A 23,022-nucleotide genomic window follows, 5' to 3' on the forward strand; every position below is an offset into this window, starting at 1 on the left:
CAGCTCACCTGTGACTGTGCGGAGCTGCACAGTTGTAGGCTCACACAGAGTCCACCCTGGCACAATATCTGGCCTCACCAGGGTTACTGTGGACCCAGTGTCCACCAGGGCGGAGCAGGGCACCCCTCCACAGTGACAGGGACATGACAAAAGTCCCCAACACAGGTCCGGCCCACCACAACAACAGGCTCCATCCGCTTGCCCTCGTCTGCTTCTGGGGAAGTGGAGCCATGCTTCCCCGTCTGTGCCGGTGGGCTCCTCCTGAAGATGGTGGTTGGGATAGAAAGCCAGGGGTCCGCACTACCCGGTCTATGCGGACCCCGAGCCATTTCCCTGAGCTCTGGGGGACATGGGGCAATCTCGGCGCAGATGGCCTGGCTGGCCACAACCCCAGCAGACCCTGGGACCAGGGCTTGTGTTTTGTGCCGCCTGTATCGACACAGCCCGAATGAGTTTTGTCATTTCGGCCACCCAAGCAGGCTTTTCCGGCTCCGGGCTGCTCTGCCCCCCAGCTCGCACAGAGGGTGTGTCTCCCTGCACCCCCACCAAAGCCCCAGCTGAAGCCCCAGCCCACACCAGCTCCCTCTCCAAAGCCATCTCCAAGGCTGTCTGCAATGACTCAGGATGAGCCAGCTGGGTCTGTATGCGCAGCTCCGTAGGAGAGAGCGCCTGTATGAACTGGTCCCGTGCTAGCTCGCTCTGCACGGAGGGGGGCATGTGAGCATATGCCCTCCGAGAGAGGCTCTCAATGTCATTAGCTAGCACCCGTAGAGGCTCTCCAGGCTGCCTGCGTCTATTACTCAGTTCGGAGCGCAGTAGCCCGGGCTGTACACACTGTCCATAGCGCCTCCTCAGTGCTCCCACTAAAGCACCATAATCATGCCTGTCCTCGGGGCTAATCAATATCAAACAGGCCAGAGCTTCATCCGTGAGGCATAAAGCCAACTGCAGTGCCCTTTCTTCAGCCGACCACCCCTAAAATGAGCTAACAGTTCAAACTGAGCATGAAAAGCTTCCCAATCCGCCTTACCGGAATACTTCGGGGTCTTAATAGATACGGACGCAGCCGGGAACTGGGCGCCGCCATGTTTGTTTACATCCTGAGCCCCAGATTCCTCGTCACTCCGCGTCGACGTCGCCACTTCGGTCCGCCCACCAGAATCTGCGCGAAATACAGTCGACGAAGCACTCATGCCCGCTTCAGCCGCCATCGCTCTAACGTCCTCCCTCAAGCGGCCTCTGCGCTCCGACGCCCTGGCGATCTCCTCAGACAGAACCCCCGACGTCCATTCACACGCACCTCCTTGGCCATAATCGTCCCCTACCTCCACCTTCACTTTCGGATTCCTCGAAGCATTTTCAATCCCCGTTCTCACCTACGGTAGCTAGCCACATAAGTCAGCTAGCTAGCTGGCTAACTTGTATCAACGTTTTTACTTCTGACACCAATATAATGACCTGACTAGATCATAAATGAACAATTGTCCAGACAGAGGCTTGAGTTTGCGAATTGACGGTTTATTAAACCAACTTTACACAGGCTACTGTTTGGGCCGTAGCACACGCCAAATAGATGACAGATAACCCACAAGCCAATCGTGACCTTCTCTTGTGAAGCCCAGACGTAAGAGAGAGAGAACAAAGGCTGAACCTGGTCTTAACTTCCAATGCTCCACCCCCCTGCCCAACCCCCCTCCACGCCACTCCGCCAACCACCAGGATGCCCGGCATCAGAACATTCCAGGCATTCCCGTGATTGGCAGATAGCAGGTTGATTGACATGTCGGACCCCGCGAACACCGGGTACTGGTCAGTACAACACAACCACCTCCTAGCCTAACACATAACACACAGCTGTCTGTGCGGGTCGCTACAATATGATAAATGCTGTAAACTTAAGTGTCTAAGGCAGGGGTGTCAAACTCATTTTGTGCCGTAGTCCGCATTTGGTCCTCAACGAGGTCTGGAGTGCCACGCTGAAAATGTATTACATTCAGCGATGTAGTGGTAACAAAAAAACAAAACAAAAAGTTGGTGGGTAAACTCTGTTCACCAGTCACGGTGAAGAAAGTAAGGCTCCCAACACTTTCAATGCATTTTTCCTCAAAAAGGTGGGTATGCCGATAATCATTTCTACATAGTTTTAGTTTTTGTCATTTGAAAGAATATTGTTATATGATTTAGTAATTGTTTAACTCAAACCATGTATGTTTGACACCCCTGGCCTTGATTTAGAACCATATTTTGGTTGCTCTTTCTCAGTACGGCCCCATATCTACACTGAACAAAAATAGAAACGCAACATGTAAAGTATTGATCCCATTTTTCATGAGCTGAAATAAAAGACCCCCAAAATTTTCCATACGCACAAAAAACGTATTTCTCTCAAATTTTGTGCACAAATATGTTTACATCCCTGTTAGTGAGTGTTTCTCCTTTGACAAGATATTCCACACCTGTCAGAGGGCTGGATTAGCAAGAAGATGATTAAACAGCATGTTTATTACACAGATGCACCTTGTGCTGGGGACAATAAAAAGGCCACTCTAAAATGTGCAGTTTTGTCACACAAGGCCACAGATGTATCAAGTTGAGGGAGCGTGCAATTGGTATGCAATCTGCAGGAATGTCCATCAGCGCTGTTGCCAGAATTGAGTGTTAATTTCTCTACGTCGTTGGAGAATTTGGCATTACGTCCAACCTGCCTCACAACCACTTGTATGGTGTTGTGTGGGAGAGCGGTTTGCTGATGTGAACAAAGTTCCCCATGGTGGCTGTGGTGTTTTGGTATGGGCAGGCATAAGCTACGGACAAACACAATTGCATTTTAAATCGATGGCAGTTTGAATGCAGAGATGGTGACGAGTTCCTGAGGCCCATTGTTGTGCCATTCATCTGCCGCCATCACCTCATGTTTCAGCATGATAATGCACAGCCCCATGTGTATAGATCCGTGCTTGCGTCAATTCCTGAAAATGTCCCAGTTCTTCTATGACCTGCATACTCACCAGGCATGTCAGCCATTGAGCATGTTTGGGATTGCTCTAGATGGACGTGTACACCGGTGTGTTCCAGTTCCCGCCAATATCTAGCAACTTCGCACAGCCATTGAAGATGAGTAGGACAACAGTCAACAGGCCACAATCAACAGCCTGATTAACTCTATGTGAAGGAGATGTCGCGCTGCATGAGGCACATGGAGGGCACAACAGATAATGACTGGTTCTGTTCCATGCCACTACATTTTTTATTTTAAGGCATTTGTGAGCAACGGCTGTATATCGTATTCCCAGTCATGTGAGATCCATAGATTAGGGCCGAATGAATTTATTTAAATTGACTGATTTCCTTATACGAACTGGAACTCTAAAATCTTTGAAATTCGTGCATGTTGTGTTTCTATTTTTGTTTCAGTATAGTAAATTGAATGCAATCATATTGCATGTGAAACTAACTTTTGCATAAAGTTAGAAACATTAAGAATTCAAAATTCAATTTTACAATAAAAATGAACACCCAGGGCAATATTGAGTTGCTTTACAATGCAATCTCAGACCATTTACATCACATTGTTTTTAGACAGCTACATTTCATAATGCACAATAAAACAGCCCTTCCAAACCATCAAACAGTCTTGTGCCACTCAGTACCTGAAGCCCCCTCCACATTGAAGAAGCAGCCTTTAGCACTTGTGTTTTTGAGAACATTTAAACATACAGGAAGAAAAGAGATCCTGGACTCACTATCGTTTCATCTCACCAATTCATAGAATGTTGAGTGAAACAAATGTGAAACACGAGAAATTCAGCCTGGAGGTCCAGGCTAGAGAAGAGATGTAAAATGTGGTTTTACTGGAGGAGTGAGGGTGCACCCATTCTGGGGCCCACGGGAGCAGCCATCTTGGGGCCCGGTGGCTCAAGAGGAGAAGGTGGCAGTGAGGATGGCCTCGTTCTGCTGGTGGTGGAGCGTTCCGATGCCCACAGCCGGGGCGGGCAGAGTAGGCCGACTCACCGACCGGAGCTGGAGGAAGAGTAGAGGGAGAAAGAAGGTGGGCAAATGAAAATGGTCGGTTAATATTATTTTTTAAATCAAACCCAGTCAAATATACAGTGTACAAAACATTGGGAACACCTTCCTAATATTGAGTTGCACCCCCTTTTGCAGCCTCAATTCGTCAGAGAATGGACTCTACATGGTGTCGAAAGCTATCCGCAGGGATGCTGGCCCATTTTGACTCCAATGCTTCCCACAGTTGGGTCAAGTTGCCTGGATGTCCTTTGGGTGGTGGATCATTCTTGATACAGACGGAAAACTGTTGAGCGTGGAAAACCCAGCTGCGTTGCAGTTGTTAACACACTCAAACAGGTGTGCCTGGCACCTACTACTATACCCCATTCAAAGGCACTTGCCCATTCACCCTCAATGGCACACATGCACAAATCATGTGTCAATTGTTAAAAATCCTTCTTTAACTGGTCTCTTCCCCTTCATCTACACGGATTGAAGTGGATTTAAGTTGACATCAATAAGCACTCATAGCTTTCACCTGGATTCACCAAGTCAGTCTGTCATGGAAAGAGCATGTTTTGCACACTTAGTTTATTGTGCATGTTTGATATCCACTACATTGCAGTCAGAATGTACAGAATCACTGATCTACAAATCACCTTGCATCCCAAATAACTCATTATCTGATCAAATTGAGTAATTCTGAGCCTCCCCTTCCTTGCTCAAATTGATCCCCTCAAACACAAACAGTTTCTCTGATCATTCAGGACTCACCTTGCAGGCCAGCTGCTTCTCAAACCTAGGGGCCACGAAGGACCAGGGGCCCATGTTCTGGGGCTCCTCCTGGCTCCAGACGAACTCTGTATGGGACACAAACACATGAAGATTACAAAAAAAAATAATCTTGAAGATGGCAAAATACTAGGGATGGGGACAGTTAAATCAAATATCTTAAATAATATCATTACATTTTTCCAATTGTAAAATAATTTCAAATGCCCACCCCTACCAAATACACTTCACAAAATGATGAATTGATCCGATGCTGCTGCACAATCTCTGGTAAGCAGTGTTGAACAGTAAAAGCCTAATCCTGGAATAAAAAAAGCATGCTAAATGGAGAATCTTTAAACCAGGGTTAATGTGTGTCTGGGAAACAGGCCTATGGTAAGAAGTGAAGACCAGTGCAGGCCAGGGGTCACTTAAATACATTTGTTGTTGGTATACTTGGATAAAAGCAACTGCAAAGTGGCATTTTAGATATTAGATGTTGGAGTAAAATAGTGACCAGGTCAGGTGTCAGCCTACCTTTGGCATTGGTGTACTTTGTGAGCTCCTGCTGCAGGGCTTCCAGAGGGAAGGGACACAGCTCCTCCAGTCTGATCAGTGCTGTGGTCTGAGTGGCTGTGGATGCCTCCCTCTGCTTCAACAGGGCATAGTAGTGCTTCCCTGAACACAGCACCACCTGCCGGACACTACAGGTATAGCAGGAAAGGACCGTTTTTAAAGCAGTTTTGGGTACAAACTAATGGGTTGGGTCAATTACATTTGAGTTCAGCCAACCCTGGAAGTTGCAGCATGTACAGATGTAGCTACACTTTACTATTTGATCTCGTAAATAAAGTGACACCATAACACAAAATGACAACATTTTTAAATGGAGATACACTTATCAACAGGAAGCAGAAGAGAGGGTGTAATGTTGTGGATACTTCTTTACCTGGCTGGTGTGACTGAGGTGTCACCAATCACAGGTTTGAAAGAGGTTCCAGGAGCCATGTCAGCCAGACTGGATGTTGCTCCCTACAGGTAGAGACAGGAACTCATCAACTCAGTCACCAAATATCACCATAAACATGTTCACAGTAGCCCTGTTTGAAAACCTTCAAATGAACCCTTCCTTTTTTCTCTCCTTGAGGAAATCATTGCTATGACATGGTAAGATTGGTGGCAGCAATACAGTGGAAACCATGCCTTCACCTAACCACTCACTCACCTACCGATCAGTGATTACCCAAAGGGGGAGAGGACGGATGCATTTTAAAGGTATTCAAAACAGGCCCATTTAACTCTAATGGCTTGTATTAGATGTGTTATTGAGTAGCTTACAGAGAAACGGAGCAAAGTCTTGGGCCCAGCAACGATGAGCGGCTTGCGGAAGTTGCGTATCATCTGTCGTCTCAGCAGGTGGAAGTACTGTGCTGGAGTCGTAGGGTTGACCACGCCCATGTTGACATGGTCACCATCCACCCCCTCCTCCTTACTGTCACACAGCTGGGAGAAAGAAGAGGAGATTTAGACACAGATACAATAAATATTACAAGAGACAGCGAGTGAGTCGACAGCGGTATACAGTAGCTATAACAGAGGTAATTGTATCTGGTATTTTTAGAGGTATTTGTTTCCAGAGAGTTGCCCTTAAGTCTGTTCTCCTAATTTCTCACTGCCACAAAATGCAGAGAACAAGATCAGAGGTTCCCCCGCTCCTTTAAAATTGTTTCCATGTGATTTGTGTTCCCCTCTTCACCTGTAGGAACCTCTCCATGCGGCAGGAGGAGTGTTCAGGTCCTGCTCCGTCGTAACCATGGGGAAGCAGGATCACCATCCCACACTGCAGCAGCCACTTCGCCTCGCCTGGAAGAGAGACATTTCAAATCAACACAGAGTGGATCCAGAATGTAGAGTCTAACGTTTATGAAGGCTTTATGAATGCTCTATAAAGCTTTTATATTGAAGTGTAGAACATGATTTACTGATCACGTTGACCAAATATCCAGTTTAATCTTAAGTGTATACTAAAAGTGTTGGCTCCATTCCATGTAGCCCCTTTCCCCTAGCCCAGGTTAATCTGTGTTCACAGAACTGATAGGTGTTCGCCAGGGGCTAGAAGGAAACTGGTTTATGATATTCAATTATCTGCAACCTCAAAGGAGGTGACCTAAAAATAGCCCTTGGCTGACTTCAGAAAGTTATTGACCAGAGTATCAGCATTCATTACCTCCAGAGAGGAAGGTGTCGAATATGATTTGAGCTCCGTTGAAGAAGTCTCCAAACTGAGCCTCCCAGATAGGCAGTAGTTTAGGCTGGGCGATGGCCATGCCATACTCAAAGCCCAACACGGCCTCCTCAGACAGGGCACTGTTGCACACCTAGAACACACACACACGCAGAAGAGTGCACGCTGTATTACAGGTGGGTGTCCATGACACTCTTCTACAACTTAGAAGTAAAGCAAGTAAACAAGTCATGAGGTCCAAGCCTCAAGTGAGTAAAAAGGGTTGAATCTCAAGTCCCAAGTCGTGCATTGTAAGTGCAAGTTGAGTCCCAAGTTATTTTGTATCAAGTCTCATTGTTTGTTTTTTCTCTCTTCTCTCTCGTTGCAATAACTCATTATTTACCTCCATGAATCCTTTCTGTTCAGGGTCTATGTGATTGAGGGGGATGTACATGTCATCTGTGTCTTGACAAACTATCATGGCATGTCTCTGACTGAAGGTGCCCCTACCAACATCCTGTCCACTGATACGAATGTTGAACCCTGCAAAACAAATGGAAAACAAAACACATTCTTACAGCCAGTGACATGATAATTACATATATAAATGACAAAAAATGACTATACATTTGTAAGTATTGACATAGTATGGTAATAACAGGCCTGGAAAACACAAATCTATCTAACAACCATTTTTACAGAAATTGATCTATGATCTGTGAAGATCAATCCTTTTACACATTACCATGCACACCCTTAACAAATTGTGCTGCCTAGGATAATCCAGCAACTAAAGTGGATGCGGAACCAGGCCAGCTCAGTACAGCTTGGTTTGGCTCAGTAGTGTAAAAAGCCGTTGACTGACCTTGGCAGAGCAGAGAGCCAAACGCCATGGCCTCAGCAGTGGACCAATCCAGATTAGTTCCATTCTCCACCTTCGCACGGCGACCCTAAGAGAACACAACAGATCTGTTTATTTGAGCTTCAGTCTTTAAAACAAGGGGGAAAACAACAGAGCCATTTATCCCTTTTCCCCCAGAGTCAGATGAACTTGTGAATACCATTGTCTCTGAGATCCCGAACTATCCCTTTAACTCAACACCTAGCAAACTTGTAAAGAGGTTGAGATATGTTGGTGTAATGGCTAAGGTGTTGGGTTGACAGTCGGTGGATCTGGGTTCGAGTCCCGGGGTGGACCTGGGTTCGAGTCCCGGGCAGGACCACCCAACCCGAATTAGCTACAATATATACATCTCCTGTAATTGTTATTACCGCCACATGCATCTTCCCAAGGTGGCTGTGTAGCTGGACCTCGTCGGGTATCTCCACAGACTTAGCCCCTACATACTGCAGCAGGGGGACAGGCACCCCCGTGTCCCAGTGGGTGACTCTGGCCTGGGGCTCCTCCAGACCTCCCCAGCGACCCTGTAACAACAACTTTATAAGTCCATTTGTTACAGCAAAGAATGGAATTCGGTCTCCTGTTAGTTTCTCAACACTCCAAAAAGCACTCCTCACCAGACCTGGGAACAAACATTTTGAGCGTTCGCTTGTAGTGCCAGATGGGTGGGGTTTGCACTTTTGCAACACAATGATTCCATTGTGCCAGGTAAACTCAATCAAGCCCAGCTAAAGTATGTGAAATGAGTGCACATCACAGACCTGCAGGTTGGTGGGTGGTGGGCTGTATAAGGTCATGTTGGCCAGCTTGTCGTTCAGCATGCCGTAGTGGGCTGTCCTGATGGCACCACACTCCTCCCCTGTCATCAGGCCCTCTGAGACCAGCTGGTCAGCGTAGGAATCTGGGATGCTCTTCCTGGAGCTGGTAGGATGTCATGTTTAGTTATTTGGGCATTGTTCTATAATTAAGGGAATATCAACAGCAAATAATGTAAAGCAAATATGCAATTGTAGGTAAACAATATATGCTTTTGTTCATAGTTGTGGGGTGTTCCCCGTTCAATACAATGAGGTCGTTTCTGGACAATATTTCTATCCATTTAGTGGACCCCTTTTGGCTCAAGATCAGCCAGAGAGGGAAAGGTATAGCAAATAAACTGAACTCACCGGATAATCTTGTACATGGCAGGGTTAGTGAAACCAGGTTCGTCTAGCTCGTTGTGTCCCCACCGTCTGTAGCAGAGCAGGTCCAGGATGACATCCTTCCTGAAGCGTCTCTGATACTCTACCGCCAAACGTGTGGCACGCACCACCTCCTCCGTGTCATCACCATTCACATGGACCACAGCACAGCCCACCATCTTACCTGGTGAGGGTAAGGGGAGAACACACACATAGTGAGATAGAGGAGTATTGAAATTCCCATAAAAAAAATTGATTTGCGATTATAATTCCCATAAAGATTATAGATAAAGCGATAGATTTCACATACCAACATCACTGCAGTATAAAGATGATCTCCCTCTCGCAGATGGAGTTGTATAACCCACTTGGTTGTTTACAATGAGGTGGATGCTCCCTCCGACTCTGAAGTGGGGGAGTAGTGAAATGGTGAATGTCTCTGGAACAATCCCTTGACCCGAGAATGAGGCATCCCCATGGACCTGAGAAAAGTAAGCAGAGTTTCCACAATGATCACCAGGCTTGAAATTCTGAAAATATCTCGACAATGGATAATGTCCCTATAAACTGTACTTCAGGGTAATAATCCCTTCCTACTATCCCTCTCTTTTACATATTGTACTACACGTGCAAGAGAAATTCATGAGAAGGTAATTAAGTATACTAGTGTTACTCAGTGAATGTGTTTCTAGTTCAGGGGTGTCAAACAAAATTGCCATATATATATATATATATATATATATATATATATATATATACACACACACACACACACACACACACACACTACCTGGAGACATACGACTTTATTCCCAGGCTGTACGTTCTCGTCTGGTGAGTAGTCTCCCTCCTTTTTGAGCTGCTGCCGGGCCCTGGTCTTCCCCTGGGTGACTGGGTTGATGGCCTCCAGGTGGGAGGGGTTGGGCAGCATGGTCACTTTGAGGAGGTGGGCAGCACCGAAATCCAGCTCTACAGAGGAGGTAAGGTGGGAGAGGACGTCACCGATGGAGGGAGAGTCCGCTGGGAACTCACTGAGGCCACACATCTTACGGAACATCAGCTGGGGGTGGAGGGAGAGAGGCACATGAAATAAATAAATGTTATACTGGGGTTCCATATTTCACCTCTCAAAACCTGTTCACCTCAGTAAGAAAAACAACAAAATTCAAGGTCAACATCCACAGAAACTTTTTACGGTCACTTTCTGATAAGGTAACACTGTATTCTCTCATCTTCACACTGCATACGGCATTTCAGCTGACAATTACATGGAGTTTATTGGTAATCCCCAGTAAGTGTGGTTAATTCAGGTAAACATTACAGCCATGAATTTGACCTGAAAGTGATCAATAGTGTCTGAACCCTGACCTCTGGTGGGAACTGCAGCAGCCCCGTGAGGAGGTTGAGTCGCCCGCGATGAGGCATCCCCATGACGATGTCCGTCACCCCACTGTGGGACAACAGGCGGAACATCTCATAGAACACCCCCATCATGCTCTCTGCTCCCTCACCACCGTAACGCTTCACCGTGGAAAACTTGTTTGCCAGGAAATGATCAAACTCCTGAGGTAACAAGATGAAACAGTCAATTTCAGGTTATTGTAAAAAGAGAATGTGTTCTCAATGACTTATCTGGTTAAATAAATGCCAAATACATAAGTCAGCAAGATCAGTCGTTCTTGGGAATAGGATTTTTTTTAAATTAACATTGATAAAACCAGTACCATCACAATCTCGCTGATAAGAGCATGACTTTATTCCCACCGAAAAATGTTAAACAAGATGCCAATTAGTCTGTTAGATAAGATACACATTTTCATTAATTAGGCTATGAAAAGGTAATTCGGCTGTAATACTGTGTGCCGACGTCGACCTTTGACCCATCGACCTGTGACTAGAGCAGGAGCCTAGCCAACTGTCTCCTCCTCTGTGGAGGTCTCCTTCTCTACCCACTTTTACTCCCCCCTCCCTGCTCTCTTCATCCCCATCCATCTACCTGCGACTCCAGCATGAGTTTGGCAAACTTTTTCCTCTCCTCCGCCGTAAATGTCTCCTTCTTCAACTCCTCGAAGCGGTCGGCGAGCCACTCCCTTTCCTCCAGACTGGTCAACTGACTGGTCTCTATGGAAATGCGGCCACAGTAGGCATCCTCCAGGTAGGCAAGCACCTCCTCCACTGACGCCTCAGCCTTGCCAAAGTGACGCAGTCCTGGAGAAGAAAGGAATTTATGTAGGAGATAATTAATTTCAGGTCAGTTGGAGTTTTTTTTTTTAGGAGGACCTGGTTGGTTGCAAATGCGTTGCAGTATGGGACATGCTAGTCTGCCTGCTTGACGAAGAAACACGTGTGCATAATTCTTGATCTACATGAACACAGACTAAAGACCAAGAGCTCTGATAGTCTGACAGGATGAGGCGTGTGTGTGACATAATTCCTTATCTCCATGAATGGGTATCATAGGAACCCTCAATCAATCAATTGTATTTTTCACATCAGCAGTCACAAAGAGCTTTTACCATCTAAATCATATCCACCAAGTCACATGCACATTCATTTGATTGATCTACTAATTTGTGAGTGATGATAGTATCTCATACCGCAGTCATTACCGTCATCGAAAATGCCTCATCCCTGGAGACACCATCCACTCAAACCGAGTGCCTGTGTTAAACACATGTGCTGTGAGTGAGTCACCACACAAATTAGCAGTTGGCATTTAAAGGCAATGATTTCCTTCAAATTTTTATTGGTGCCATACCATTGCAATGGGTGGTTTAACAATTCAAATGTTGCGTGATGGGTTTTACATTGACTTAAAAGGGTAGGAAACATGAGTTTTTACTCACCAAAGTAACACAGTGGTCAAAGACTTAGTAATTTGTAGTCACATTCTGGTTAGCTATAAGTAAAAAAAATCATATGTCAAATGGAGAATCTACTCTGCATTAGCCATCTTGAGCTGGCTAATGTTAGCCACTAGCCATGCAAACAGAGTGCTGGCAGTGGTGAGCTAAAACAATTGTCCACCACACGGTTCAGTTGTCAGAGAATTGAGTACTAAATGCATCTGGGCATTGTATGCATATACAGGTCCTTCAGAAAGTATTCATACCCCTTGACTTACAGTGCCATGCGAAAGTATTCGGCCCCCTTGAACTTTGCGACCTTTTGCCACATTTCAGGCTTCAAACAAAGATATAAAACTGTATTTTTTTTGTGAAGAATCAACAAGTGGGCCACAATCATGAAGTGGAACGACATTTATTGGATATTTCAAACTTTTTTGAACAAATCAAAAACTGAAAAATTGGGCGTGCAAAATTATTCAGCCCCCTTAAGTTAATACTTTGTAGCGCCACCTTTTGCTGCGATTACAGCTGTAAGTCGATTGGGGTATGTTTCTATCAGTTTTGCACATCGAGAGACTGAAATTTTTTCCCATTCCTCCTTGCAAAACAGCTCGAGCTCAGTGAGGTTGGATGGAGAGCATTTGTGAACAGCAGTTTTCAGTTCTTTCCACAGATTCTCGATTGGATTCAGGTCTGGACTTTGACTTGGCCATTCTAACACCTGGATATGTTTATTTTGGAAGCATTCCATTGTAGATTTTGCTTTATGTTTTGGATCATTGTCTTGTTGGAAGACAAATCTCCGTCCCAGTCTCAGGTCTTTTGCAGACTCCATCAGGTTCTCTTCCAGAATGGTCCTGTATTTGGCTCCATCCATCTTCCCATCAATTTTAACCATCTTCCCTGGCCCTGCTGTCATTTTCCTCCCATCTACACACAACCCCATAATGACAAAGTGAAAACTTAAGATATATTTGCCAAATTATTGAAAATGAAACAGAAATCTGATACACATTTAAAAAAATTAAAAAAACAACCTTTATTTAACCAGATAGGCTAATAAATAAATATAAAAAATATATGCCATTTAGCAGACGCTTTTATCCAAAGCGACTTACAGTCATGTGTGCATACATTCTACGTATGGGTGGTCCCGGGAATCGAACCCACTACCCTGGCGTTACAAGCGCCATGCTCTATCAACTGTGCTACAGAAGGACCACTAGTTGAGTACAAGTTCTAATTTACAACTGCGACCTGGCCAAGATAAATTAAAGAGTTCGACACATACAACACAGAGTTACACATGGAACAAACAAACAAATTCAATAATACAGTAGAACAAGTCTATCTATATACAGTGTGTGCAAACTAGGTAGGATAAGGGAGGTAAAGGCAATAAATAGGCCATGGTGGCAAAGTAATTACAATATAGCAATTAAAGACTGGAATGGTAGATGTGCAGAAGATGAATGTGCAAGTAGATACTGGAGTGCAAAGGAGCAAGATAAATAAATACAGTATGGGGATGAGGTAGTTGGATGAGCTATTTACAGATGGGCTATGTACAGGTGCAGTGATCTGTGAGATGCTCTGACAGCTGGTGCTTAACTTCTTGCGTCGAGCCATCCCGGATCCGGTATCGTGACTACAGCCTCAAGCTCATTACCATAACGCAATGTTAACTATTCATGAAAATCGCAAATGAAATGAAATTAATCTATTTGCTCTCAAGCTTAGCCTTTTGTTAACAACACGGTCATCTCAGATTTTCAAAATATGCTTCTCAACCATTGCAAAACAAGCATTTGTGTAACAGTATTGATGGCTAATGTAGCATTTAGCGTTAGCATTCAGCATGCAACATTTTCCACAAAGACCATAAAAGCATTCAAATAAAATAATTTACCTTTGAAGAACTTCAGATGTTTTCAATGAGGAGACTGTTAGATAGCAAATGTTCCGTTTTTACAAAAAATATTATTTTTGTCGACGAATCGCTCCGTTTTGTTCATTGCGTTTGGGTATGGGGGGGGAAAAAAAGTAATTAAAACTAACTTTTTTCCAAATTAACTCCATAATATCGACAGAAACATGGCAAACGATGTTTAGAATCAATCCTCAATGTGTTTTACACATATCTATCGACGATAAAATCCATCGTGGCAGTTTACTTTCAATTCTGAAGAAATGGAACGCGCATGGATTTACAGATTACGCACACAGGACACCGGGCAGGACACCAGGTAAATGTAGTCTCTTATGGTCAATCTTACAATGATATGCCTACAAACACGTCACAATGCTGCAGACACCTCGGGGAATATACAGAAAGCGCAGGCTCATTCCTGGCGCATTCACAGCCACATAAGGAGACATGGAACACAGCGCCTTCAGAATCCGGGGCATTTACTGTATGAATTTTCATCCTGGTTTCGCCTGTTGCATTAGTTCTGGGGCACGCACAGATAATATCTTTGCAGTTTTGGAGACAGTTTTGTCTTTCCAAGGCTGTCAATTCCATGCATAGTCGAGCATCTTTTTGTGACAAAATATTGCGCTTAAAACGGGCACGTCTTTTTATCCAATAATGACACAGCGCCCCCATAGGTTGAAGAGGTTAAAGCTAGTGAGGAAGATGTGTTTCCAGCTTCAGTGATTTTTGCAGTTTGTTCCCGTCATTGGCAGCAGAGAACTGGAAGGAAAGGCGGCCAAAGGAAAAATTGGGTTTGGGGGTGACCAGTGATATACCTGCTGGAGAGCATGCTGAGATGAGGCAGAGCTTTACCTAGCAGAGACTTGTAGATGACCTGGAGCCAGTAGGTTTGGCAACGAATATGAAGCGAGGGCCAGCCAACGAGAGCATACAGGTCGCAGTGGTGGGTAGTATATGGGGCTTTGGTGACAAAACGGCTGGCACCGTGATAGACTGCATTCAATTATTGAGTAGAGTGTTGGAGACTATTTTGTAAATGACATCGCCAAAGTCGAGGATTGGTAGGATGGTCAGTTTTACAAGAGTATGTTGGCAGCATGAGTGAAGGATGCATTTTTTGCGAAATAGGAAGCCAATTCTAGATTTAATTTTGGATTGGAGATGCTTAATGAGAGTCTGGAAGGAGAGTTTACAGTCTAACCAGACACCAAGGTATTTGTAGTTGTCCACATATTCTAAGTCAGAACCGTCCAGAGTAGTGATGCTGGACGGGCGAGCAGGTGCGAGCAGCGATTGGTTGAAGAGCATGCATTTAGTTTTACTAGCATTTAAGAGCAGTTGGAGGCCATGGAAGAAGAGTTGCATGGCACTGAAGCTCGTCTGGAGGTTTGTTAACACAGTGTCAAAAGAAGGGCCAGTGGTATACAGAATGGTGTCATCTGCGTAGAGGTGGATCAGAGAATCACCAGCAGCAAGAGCAACATCATTGATATATACAGAGAAAAGAGTCGGCCCGAGAATTGAACTCTGTGTCACCCGCATAGAGACTGCAAGAGGTCCGGACAACACGCCCTACGATTTGACACACTGAACTCTGAGAAGTAGTTGGTGAACCAGGCACAGCAGTCATTTGAGAAACCAAGGCTGTTGAGTCGAAACCCTTGGTCAGGTCGATGAAGACTGCTGCACAGTAATGTCTCTTATCGATGGCGGTTATGATACCGTTTAGGACCTTGAGTGTGGATGAGGTGCACCCATAACCAGCTCTGAGACCAGATTGCATAGCGGAGAAAATACGGTGGTATTCGAAATGGTCGGTAATCTGTTAACTTGGCTTTCGAAGACCTTAGAAAGGCACAGTAGGATAGATATAGGCCTCTAGCAGGTTGGGTCTAGAGTGTCAATCTTTGGGAATCTCAGACGATATGAAAGAGAGGTTGAACAGTCTAGTAATAGGGGTTGCAACAATTTCGGGCAGATCATTTTAGAAAGAGAGGGTCCAGATTGTCTTGCCCAGCTGATTTGTAGGGGTACAGAGTTTGCAGCTCTTTCAGAACATCAGCTATCTGGATTTGGGTGAAGGAGTAATGGGGAGGCTTAGGCAAGTTGCTGTGGGGGGGTGAAGGGCTGTTCACCGGGGTAGGGGTAGCCAGGTGGAAAGCATGGCCAGCCGTAGAAAAATGATTTTTGGAATTCTCAATTATAGTGGATTTATCGGTGTTTCCTAGCCTCAGTGCAGTGCTCTTATTCTCCATGGACAGTACGCTACAGGATGCAAATTTCTGTTAGGAAAGCTTTGGCTAGCTTTTTCAAACTGCCTGTGTATATTTGTTTCTAACTTCCCTGAAAAGTTGCATATCACGGGGACTATTCAATGCATAATGCCACAGGATGTTTTTGTGCTTGTCAAGGGCAGTCAGGTCTGGAGAGAACCAAAAGCTACATGTGTTCCTGGTTCTACATTTTTTGGATGGGGCATGCTTATTTAAGATGGTGAGGAAAGCTTAGATTGTAGGATGGCCGGGGTGTTAAGCATGTCCCAGTTTAAGTCACCTAGCAGCACGAGCTCTGAAGATAGATGGGCAATCAATTCACATATGGTGTCCAGGACACAGCTGGGGGCAGAGGGTGGTCTATAGCAAGTGGCAACGGTGAGAGACTTGTTTCTGGAAAGGTGGATTTTTAAAAGTAGAAGCTCGAATTGTTTGGGTACAGACCTGGAAAGTAAGAACTCTGCAGGCTCTCTCTGCAGTAGATTGCAACACCGCCCCCTTTGGCCGTTTTATCTTGTCAGAAAATGTTTAAGTTAGGGATAGAAATTAAGATTTTTGGTGGCCTTCCTAAACCAGGATTAAGACACGGCTAGGACATCCGGGTTGGCGGAGTGTGCTAATGCAGTGAATAAAACAAACTATGGGAGGAGGCTTCCAGCGTTAACATGCATGAAACCACAGTTAGAGGTCAACAATGAAAGCACCTGGGGAACAATGAAGCACAAATGAAAGCACCTGGGGAATAGGAGTGGAGCTTGGCACTGCAGGGCCTGGATTAACCTCCACAAGAGGAACAAATTAGGAGTAGGATAAGGGTAGGGGCTAAAGGCTATAAGAAGGAGCAGGTTTCTGGGCGCAAAAGAAGGTTTCTGAACAAAGGAGGAGTAGGATAAGGGTGGGGCTAAAGGCTATAAGGAGCAGGTTTCTAGGCGCAATAGAATAGATTCAAGGTATAATGTACAGACAAAGGTATGGTAGGATGTGAGTACACATAGATCCTAGTCCTGTATTGACGTCTTTACTGTTTGATGGCTCGTCTGAGGTCGTAGCAGGGTTTCTTATAAGCGTCCGGATTAGTGTCCTGCTCCTTCAAACTGGCAGCTCTAGCCTTTAGGTCAGTGCGGATGTTGCCTGTAATCCATGGCATCTGGTTTGGATAGGTACAGTACAGGTCACCGTGGAGATGACATAGTCAATGCACTTACTGTATTAATGAAGCCGGTGATTGATGTGGTAAACTCCTCAATCGGATTACTTCCAGAACATATTCCAGTCTGTGCCAGCGAAACAGTCCTGTACCTTAGCATCCGCTTCACCGGACCACTTCCACAGGTACTTTGTGTTTGAGTTTTTGCTTGTAAGCAGGAATCATGAGGATAAAGTTATGATCAGATTTGCCAAATGGAGGGCAAGTGAGAGCTTTGTATGAGTCTCTGTGTGTGGAGTAAAGGTGATGATGAAATAACTGATATGGAAACATGAAGTAACCAAACTTTTTAAATGTTAAAGAATTCTAAATATATATTATATTTGAGATTCTTCAAAGTAGACACTCTTTGCCTTGATGACAGCTTTGCACGCTCTTGGCATTCTCTCAAGCAGCTTCTTGAGGTAGTCACCTGGAATGGATTTAAATGAACAGGTCTGCCTTAAAAGTTAATTTGTGGAATTTCTTTCCTTCTTAATGCGTTTGAGCCAATCAGTTATGTTGTGACAAGGTACAGTACAGCTAGTATACATAAGATAGCCCTATTTGGTAAAAGACCAAGTACATATTATGGCAAGAACAGCTCAAATAAGCAAAGAGAAACGACAGTCCATCATTACCTTAAAATTTGTTAGGGATAGGGGTGCAGTTTTCGGAAGTTTGGATGACTGATGTTCCCAAAGTAAACTACCCGCTACTCAGGCCCAGAAGCTAGGATATGCATATGCAAGGTAGTATTGGATAGAAAACTCTAAAGTTTCTAAAACTGTTAAATTTATGTCTGAGTATAACAGAACTGATTTGGCAGGCGAAAACCAGAGGACACTTTTTTACTGTTGACCTGCCAGCCAATTCAAAGGTTAAGCTATTGAAAACAAAGACTTCCGCCTCCCAAATTGCAGTTCCTATGGCTTCCACTAGAAGTCAACAGTCTTTATACATGATTTCAGGCTTGTTTTTAGAAAAGCCAACGAGGAATAGTTGTTTGTCCTCAGGGAGCTCTTTGGCACAGCTAGTCTCACTGCGCACGTGACCGAGGGAGCGCGCTGCGTTCTTTTCCTTTCCTATTGAAAATAGTTTGCTCTGTATGAAATATTAGCGTTTATTTAGATATTAGAGTACCAAATAATGAATTAGAAACGTTGATTTGTTTGGACAAAATTTACTGGTAACTTTTGGACCTCCTATGTCTGCATTCTGGACGGGTGGATTACTGAACTCAATGACGCCTACTAAATGGACTATTTGTGATAAAGGAATTTATCGAAGAAATTGACCATTCATTGTGTTCCTGGTACTCCTGTGATTTTGATCAGAGGAAGAATTTATATAGTGTTCGTTTACCAGAGATGGTAATGTGAACAACAACATGACCTGCACCAAAATCAAATTAGGATATAAACGCTAGGACAACGAGTGTCCAAGTCCTAAAATTCTCTGGTAGAATGTCCTGCTTTTATTTAATCACACTCACAACCATAAGCTATTGTCTGTAATTAGCTCGCCATTAACTTTGCCAGCTAACGTAACGTGTCTTTAGTATTATGCCCATTAAAAAAAAAAAAAGATTGTGCACAGGAGGTTCCGCGCTCCCTGTAAAAATGTGTTTTTTTATTTTTCAGCTGTGCGCTTCTTTATTGCCAAATTTGTTATATGCAACGTTTTTGGAACACGTTCTAAAGAACATTATTGAGAATAATACCATCCTCATATGAATCTCCCAATAGACCACATAGCCTACCAGATGTGTTGAGGGGTCCTTGTACAGCCCCAGTCAACATGTTGATCTCTGGCACAGTGTCCTCCACAGGGTCCTCTGGCAGTAGAGGGTTAATTTTAGCAGCCTTGTGTCCATGTGCTCGGTATGCCTCCACCAGGCGCATGAGACCATGATCTGTGTAAACAGAACAGCCTTTTAAATGTCAAATTGATGTAAAAACTGATGTATTTAAATGAATGCATGTATTATTATTGTAAAATGTGTAGAAAAAGTCAATAAAGATGAAAAAATAACATTTAAAAAAGACATGGGGTAGGAGGATATACCTCTAGGCTATGACAAACATTAGTCGACAGTTAAATGCAAATTAAAGCAAGAAGTAAAAGTGTATGATATGCAGTGACAATAAGGAATATAAGAACTCCTCAACACTTAATCTCTTCTGCAATTACAATACGTGAATTGATAGACCTAGAATCAGTTAGAAAATGTAGAATTCACTTTGTGCAAAGGATGCTTAGTTGTTTTCCCATTGAAAAAGACAATGATTTAGGTTTAATGTTCATTATCTATAAAACATGAGCTGTGTTCGAATTCCCATACTAACATACTGTTTCTTTACTGTAATTTCCGGACTATAAACCGCTACTTTATTCCCACACTTTGAACCTCGCGGTTTATACAATGACGCAGCTAATTTATGGATTTTTCCCGCTTTCACAAGATTCATGCGGCCAAAAAACTGAGCACCGTCACATAATGTGACGTAAATCGAGCACGCTCAAACTTCCCATCATTCTGATTACGGTAGTAATTTTGTCACCCTCATCATGGCAAAGACACGGAGAAATGCATATGATGCAGCTTTCAAGTTGAAGGCGATAAATCTGGCTGTTGGAAAAGGAAATAGAGCTGCTGCATGGGAGCTTGGCCTTAATGAGTCGATGATAAGACGTTGGAAACAGCAGTGTGAGGAACTGATTCAGTGCAGAAAGACAACAAAAGCTTTCAGAGGGAAGAAAAGCAGATGGCTGCAAATACTTTGGGCCACTCGACATCAGTGTAAATCGTGCATTTAAGGTGGCGCTCCTTGTTCAGTGGGAGGCTTGGATGACAAGTGGGGAGAAATCCTTCACTAAAACGGGCCGCAGGCGAAGAGCATCTTATGGGTCCTGACAACGTGGAGCATTGTCAAAAAATCCACTATCATCAACAGGTTTTGAAAGGCTGGACTGCTGCGTGTTGAAGGGGCAGCATGAGCTCAGCGGGGTATTTGTCTCTGGATGAAAGTGACGAGAGCGACAATGAAAACGATCCAACATCGGATGAAGCAATTCTGAGGCTATTCAACTCCGACACCGAAGGAGATGACTTCAGTGGTTTCAGTGCACAGGAGGAGGAAGATAGTGACCAATGACTTTCTTGGTAGGCTACTGTTTTAATTTTTGTTACAAGCCGTGTTTCGTTAAAGCCTATTTATTTTTGTTACAAGTCGTGTTTCGTTTAAAGGCTGTGTAAAGTTCATTTGTTTCAATGTACCGGTAGGCATCTGCGGCTTATAGACATGTGCGGCTTATTTATGTAAAAAATACATATTTTTTAATAATTCAGTGGGTGCGGTTTATATTCAGGTGCGCTTAATAGTCCAGCAATTACGGTATTTTAGTATACTGTAAACAAACAGTACCGTTTCAGTTGAGCGTACTAGATCGTCGCCTGTCTACTGGAAGTTGATGTTGTTATGCAACCTCTTGCTAACTTGATTGCATAACAAATGACTAGGTAAAAATTGTACGATTTCGTGTGTGTTCATCAATTCAATCTGGAGTGCCAGAGTGCGCTCTGGGCGTTCGCATATCCAGAGCATGGTCAGATTATCTGCTCGTAAATTCAGAGCGTGAGTAGAGTTGATCCAAGCATTCAACGGCAGTCAAGCACCCAAACTAACTGGCTAATGTTTCGCTAGCTACTTCCAGAAACAAATGAGAGAACATATCATAATTAGTAAAACGAATGAATTTGTATTCGCTCTCATCGAACTTTGGCAGCAATTTTCTTCCAATGTGAAAAGCTATGAAGCCACGCCCATTTTCCCAAAGAACGAATTATACGGAACCCAAACCGGCTGCGCGCATGCGCCATCGTGCATAAATGTATTTTGTCCCCCACACCAAACGCGACCATGACACGCAGGTTAAAATATCAAAACTCTGAACCAATTACATTAATTTGGGGACAGGTCGAAAAGCATTCAACATTTATGGCAATTTAGCTAGCCAGCTTTCACTTGCTCGCTAATTTGTCCTGGGATATAAACATTAAATTTTACCTGAAATGCACAAGGTCCTCTACTCCGACAATCAATCCACACACACAGTCAATCAAATTGTTTCTAGTCATTTCTCCTCCTTCTAGGCCTTTTCTTCTCTTGACTTAATATTGCGATTGGCAACCTTCATAAATTAGGTGCATTACTGCCACTGACCTCATTAGTCTTTCAGTCACCCACATGGGTATAACCAATGAGGAGATTGCACGTGGGTATATGCTTCTATAAACCAATGAGATGGGAGAGGCAGGACTGCAGCGTGATCTGCGTAACAAATAGAACTTGAGTATTTTAGACCTTGGCAACGCACTCTCATTGGCACACGAGCAGTGTGGGTGCAATAATTTCTACATTTATTTTGCAACGCTCGCGTCGTCAGCCTGTTATGGGTCCAAACGCACGGAAACAGCACCACTGCATGTCATTTAAAATATATATATATATATATTAAACAATAACATGCAAAACACAAAAAACATATCCAGAGGAATTACAAAGAAGAGATTAAAAACAAATTATACATAATATCAAATCAAATAGACATGTTGCGAATACATTTTGACATTTTACTTTGTAAACGTTTTAATGATTCTAAATAGTTTTCCCAAATCAGATAAAACTTTTTTACAAAGGGGTATTTTTCTTCATAAATTGATTTGTGTATGAAAAAAATGTTCCTAATAAAGAGATTTATGACAAATTGACAGTCAATTGTGGAATCAGTGTAGTAAAATAACATGTAAAACTATATCTTGGCAACAAAATGACATACAAATATTGAAATATCCAAGTGTTACATCAGTCCACTGAATGAATACTTCGTATTTTGGCGAATTTAGTACGATATCAGGGAACTTTTGGCATACTAACTATACTATACCATACTATGACCAATTAGCATGCTATATCCTCAATTCACGTCATAAATAGTACGGTTAGTATGAGTATTTGAACAGAGCTCTAACTGACCTTGATTGAGTGTAGCGATACGGTCGCCCTGCAACTTCGGGTCCCCCTCGATTTTTTGGGTTCGATATCCGTAGACTCCTTTTTTGGTGTGATATAGACAACCGACGACCGGGCGCGCGACACTCAGAGGAACTTTGTTAAAGCAGTGCAAGTTTTTCAAGAATAGTAGCACTGACATGATTTAAAATGAATAAAATAGGTCAACACGAGTTAGAAGCTTTTACACAACAACGTCAGCTATACTGTTTGACAAAGATGGAAGGTGACACCCCACTGCAAGCTGATTGGTTGAGCCGTCGGAGTACTTCGCGGAAGACAATACAATATGTTCTGTGGTTTGGCCAAAGTGCAGAATGGTCAATGACAGACAAATATTGTAAAATAAGTTAATATTTTCTAGAAATAAGCATGGAATAATTGATGAGGGAACTCATTTTCAAGAATAACTTAGGAAAATAACTTTTATATTTATATACAAGAATAACTTAAATATTTTGTATTACCTTGCTTAAACAGAGTGATGCGTTGTGCCTGTTCTGTTGCAAAACGTGCCTTGAACGGAAGCTTAATTAAAGGAGCGAAACGGGAACTGTTTGGACTGATGATTAGGTCTACAGTGTAGTATAGAAACTGTGGCATGGTCGTGCAGCAAAC

The 23,022-nt window shown here is 43.6% G+C and overlaps 1 protein-coding gene across 4 annotated transcripts; it reads right to left on the reverse strand.

Moving 5' to 3' along the window:
* Positions 1-1,460: 1,460 nt before the first annotated feature.
* On the reverse strand, positions 1,461-23,022 carry LOC118400907 (2-oxoadipate dehydrogenase complex component E1). Of its 4 annotated transcripts, XR_004829133.2 has the most exons (19): positions 22,872-23,022; positions 19,092-19,244; positions 11,082-11,293; positions 10,454-10,648; positions 9,876-10,145; positions 9,396-9,567; positions 9,071-9,269; positions 8,666-8,825; positions 8,276-8,428; positions 7,869-7,953; positions 7,407-7,546; positions 7,007-7,157; positions 6,536-6,642; positions 6,118-6,282; positions 5,729-5,811; positions 5,317-5,483; positions 5,018-5,101; positions 4,783-4,868; positions 3,961-4,020 (listed from the first exon to the last, which is right to left on the reverse strand). XR_004829133.2 is itself a non-coding variant. In XM_035797907.2 (18 exons), the coding sequence occupies exons 1-18, from the start codon at positions 23,005-23,007 to the stop codon at positions 3,916-3,918; spliced, it is 2,739 nt and encodes a 912-aa protein (XP_035653800.1). In that variant the 5' UTR covers positions 23,008-23,022; the 3' UTR covers positions 1,461-3,915. The 4 variants fall into 4 exon arrangements, 3 of the variants coding, with proteins under 3 accessions (XP_035653800.1, XP_035653801.1, XP_035653803.1); XM_035797907.2 differs by lacking the exon at positions 5,018-5,101 and having other exon boundaries at positions 1,461-4,020; XM_035797908.2 differs by lacking the exons at positions 5,018-5,101; positions 22,872-23,022 and adding an exon at positions 22,369-22,781 and having other exon boundaries at positions 1,462-4,020.

Source organism: Oncorhynchus keta, chromosome 22 (genome assembly GCF_023373465.1).
Source record: "Oncorhynchus keta strain PuntledgeMale-10-30-2019 chromosome 22, Oket_V2, whole genome shotgun sequence".
Classification (NCBI taxonomy): domain Eukaryota; kingdom Metazoa; phylum Chordata; class Actinopteri; order Salmoniformes; family Salmonidae; genus Oncorhynchus; species Oncorhynchus keta.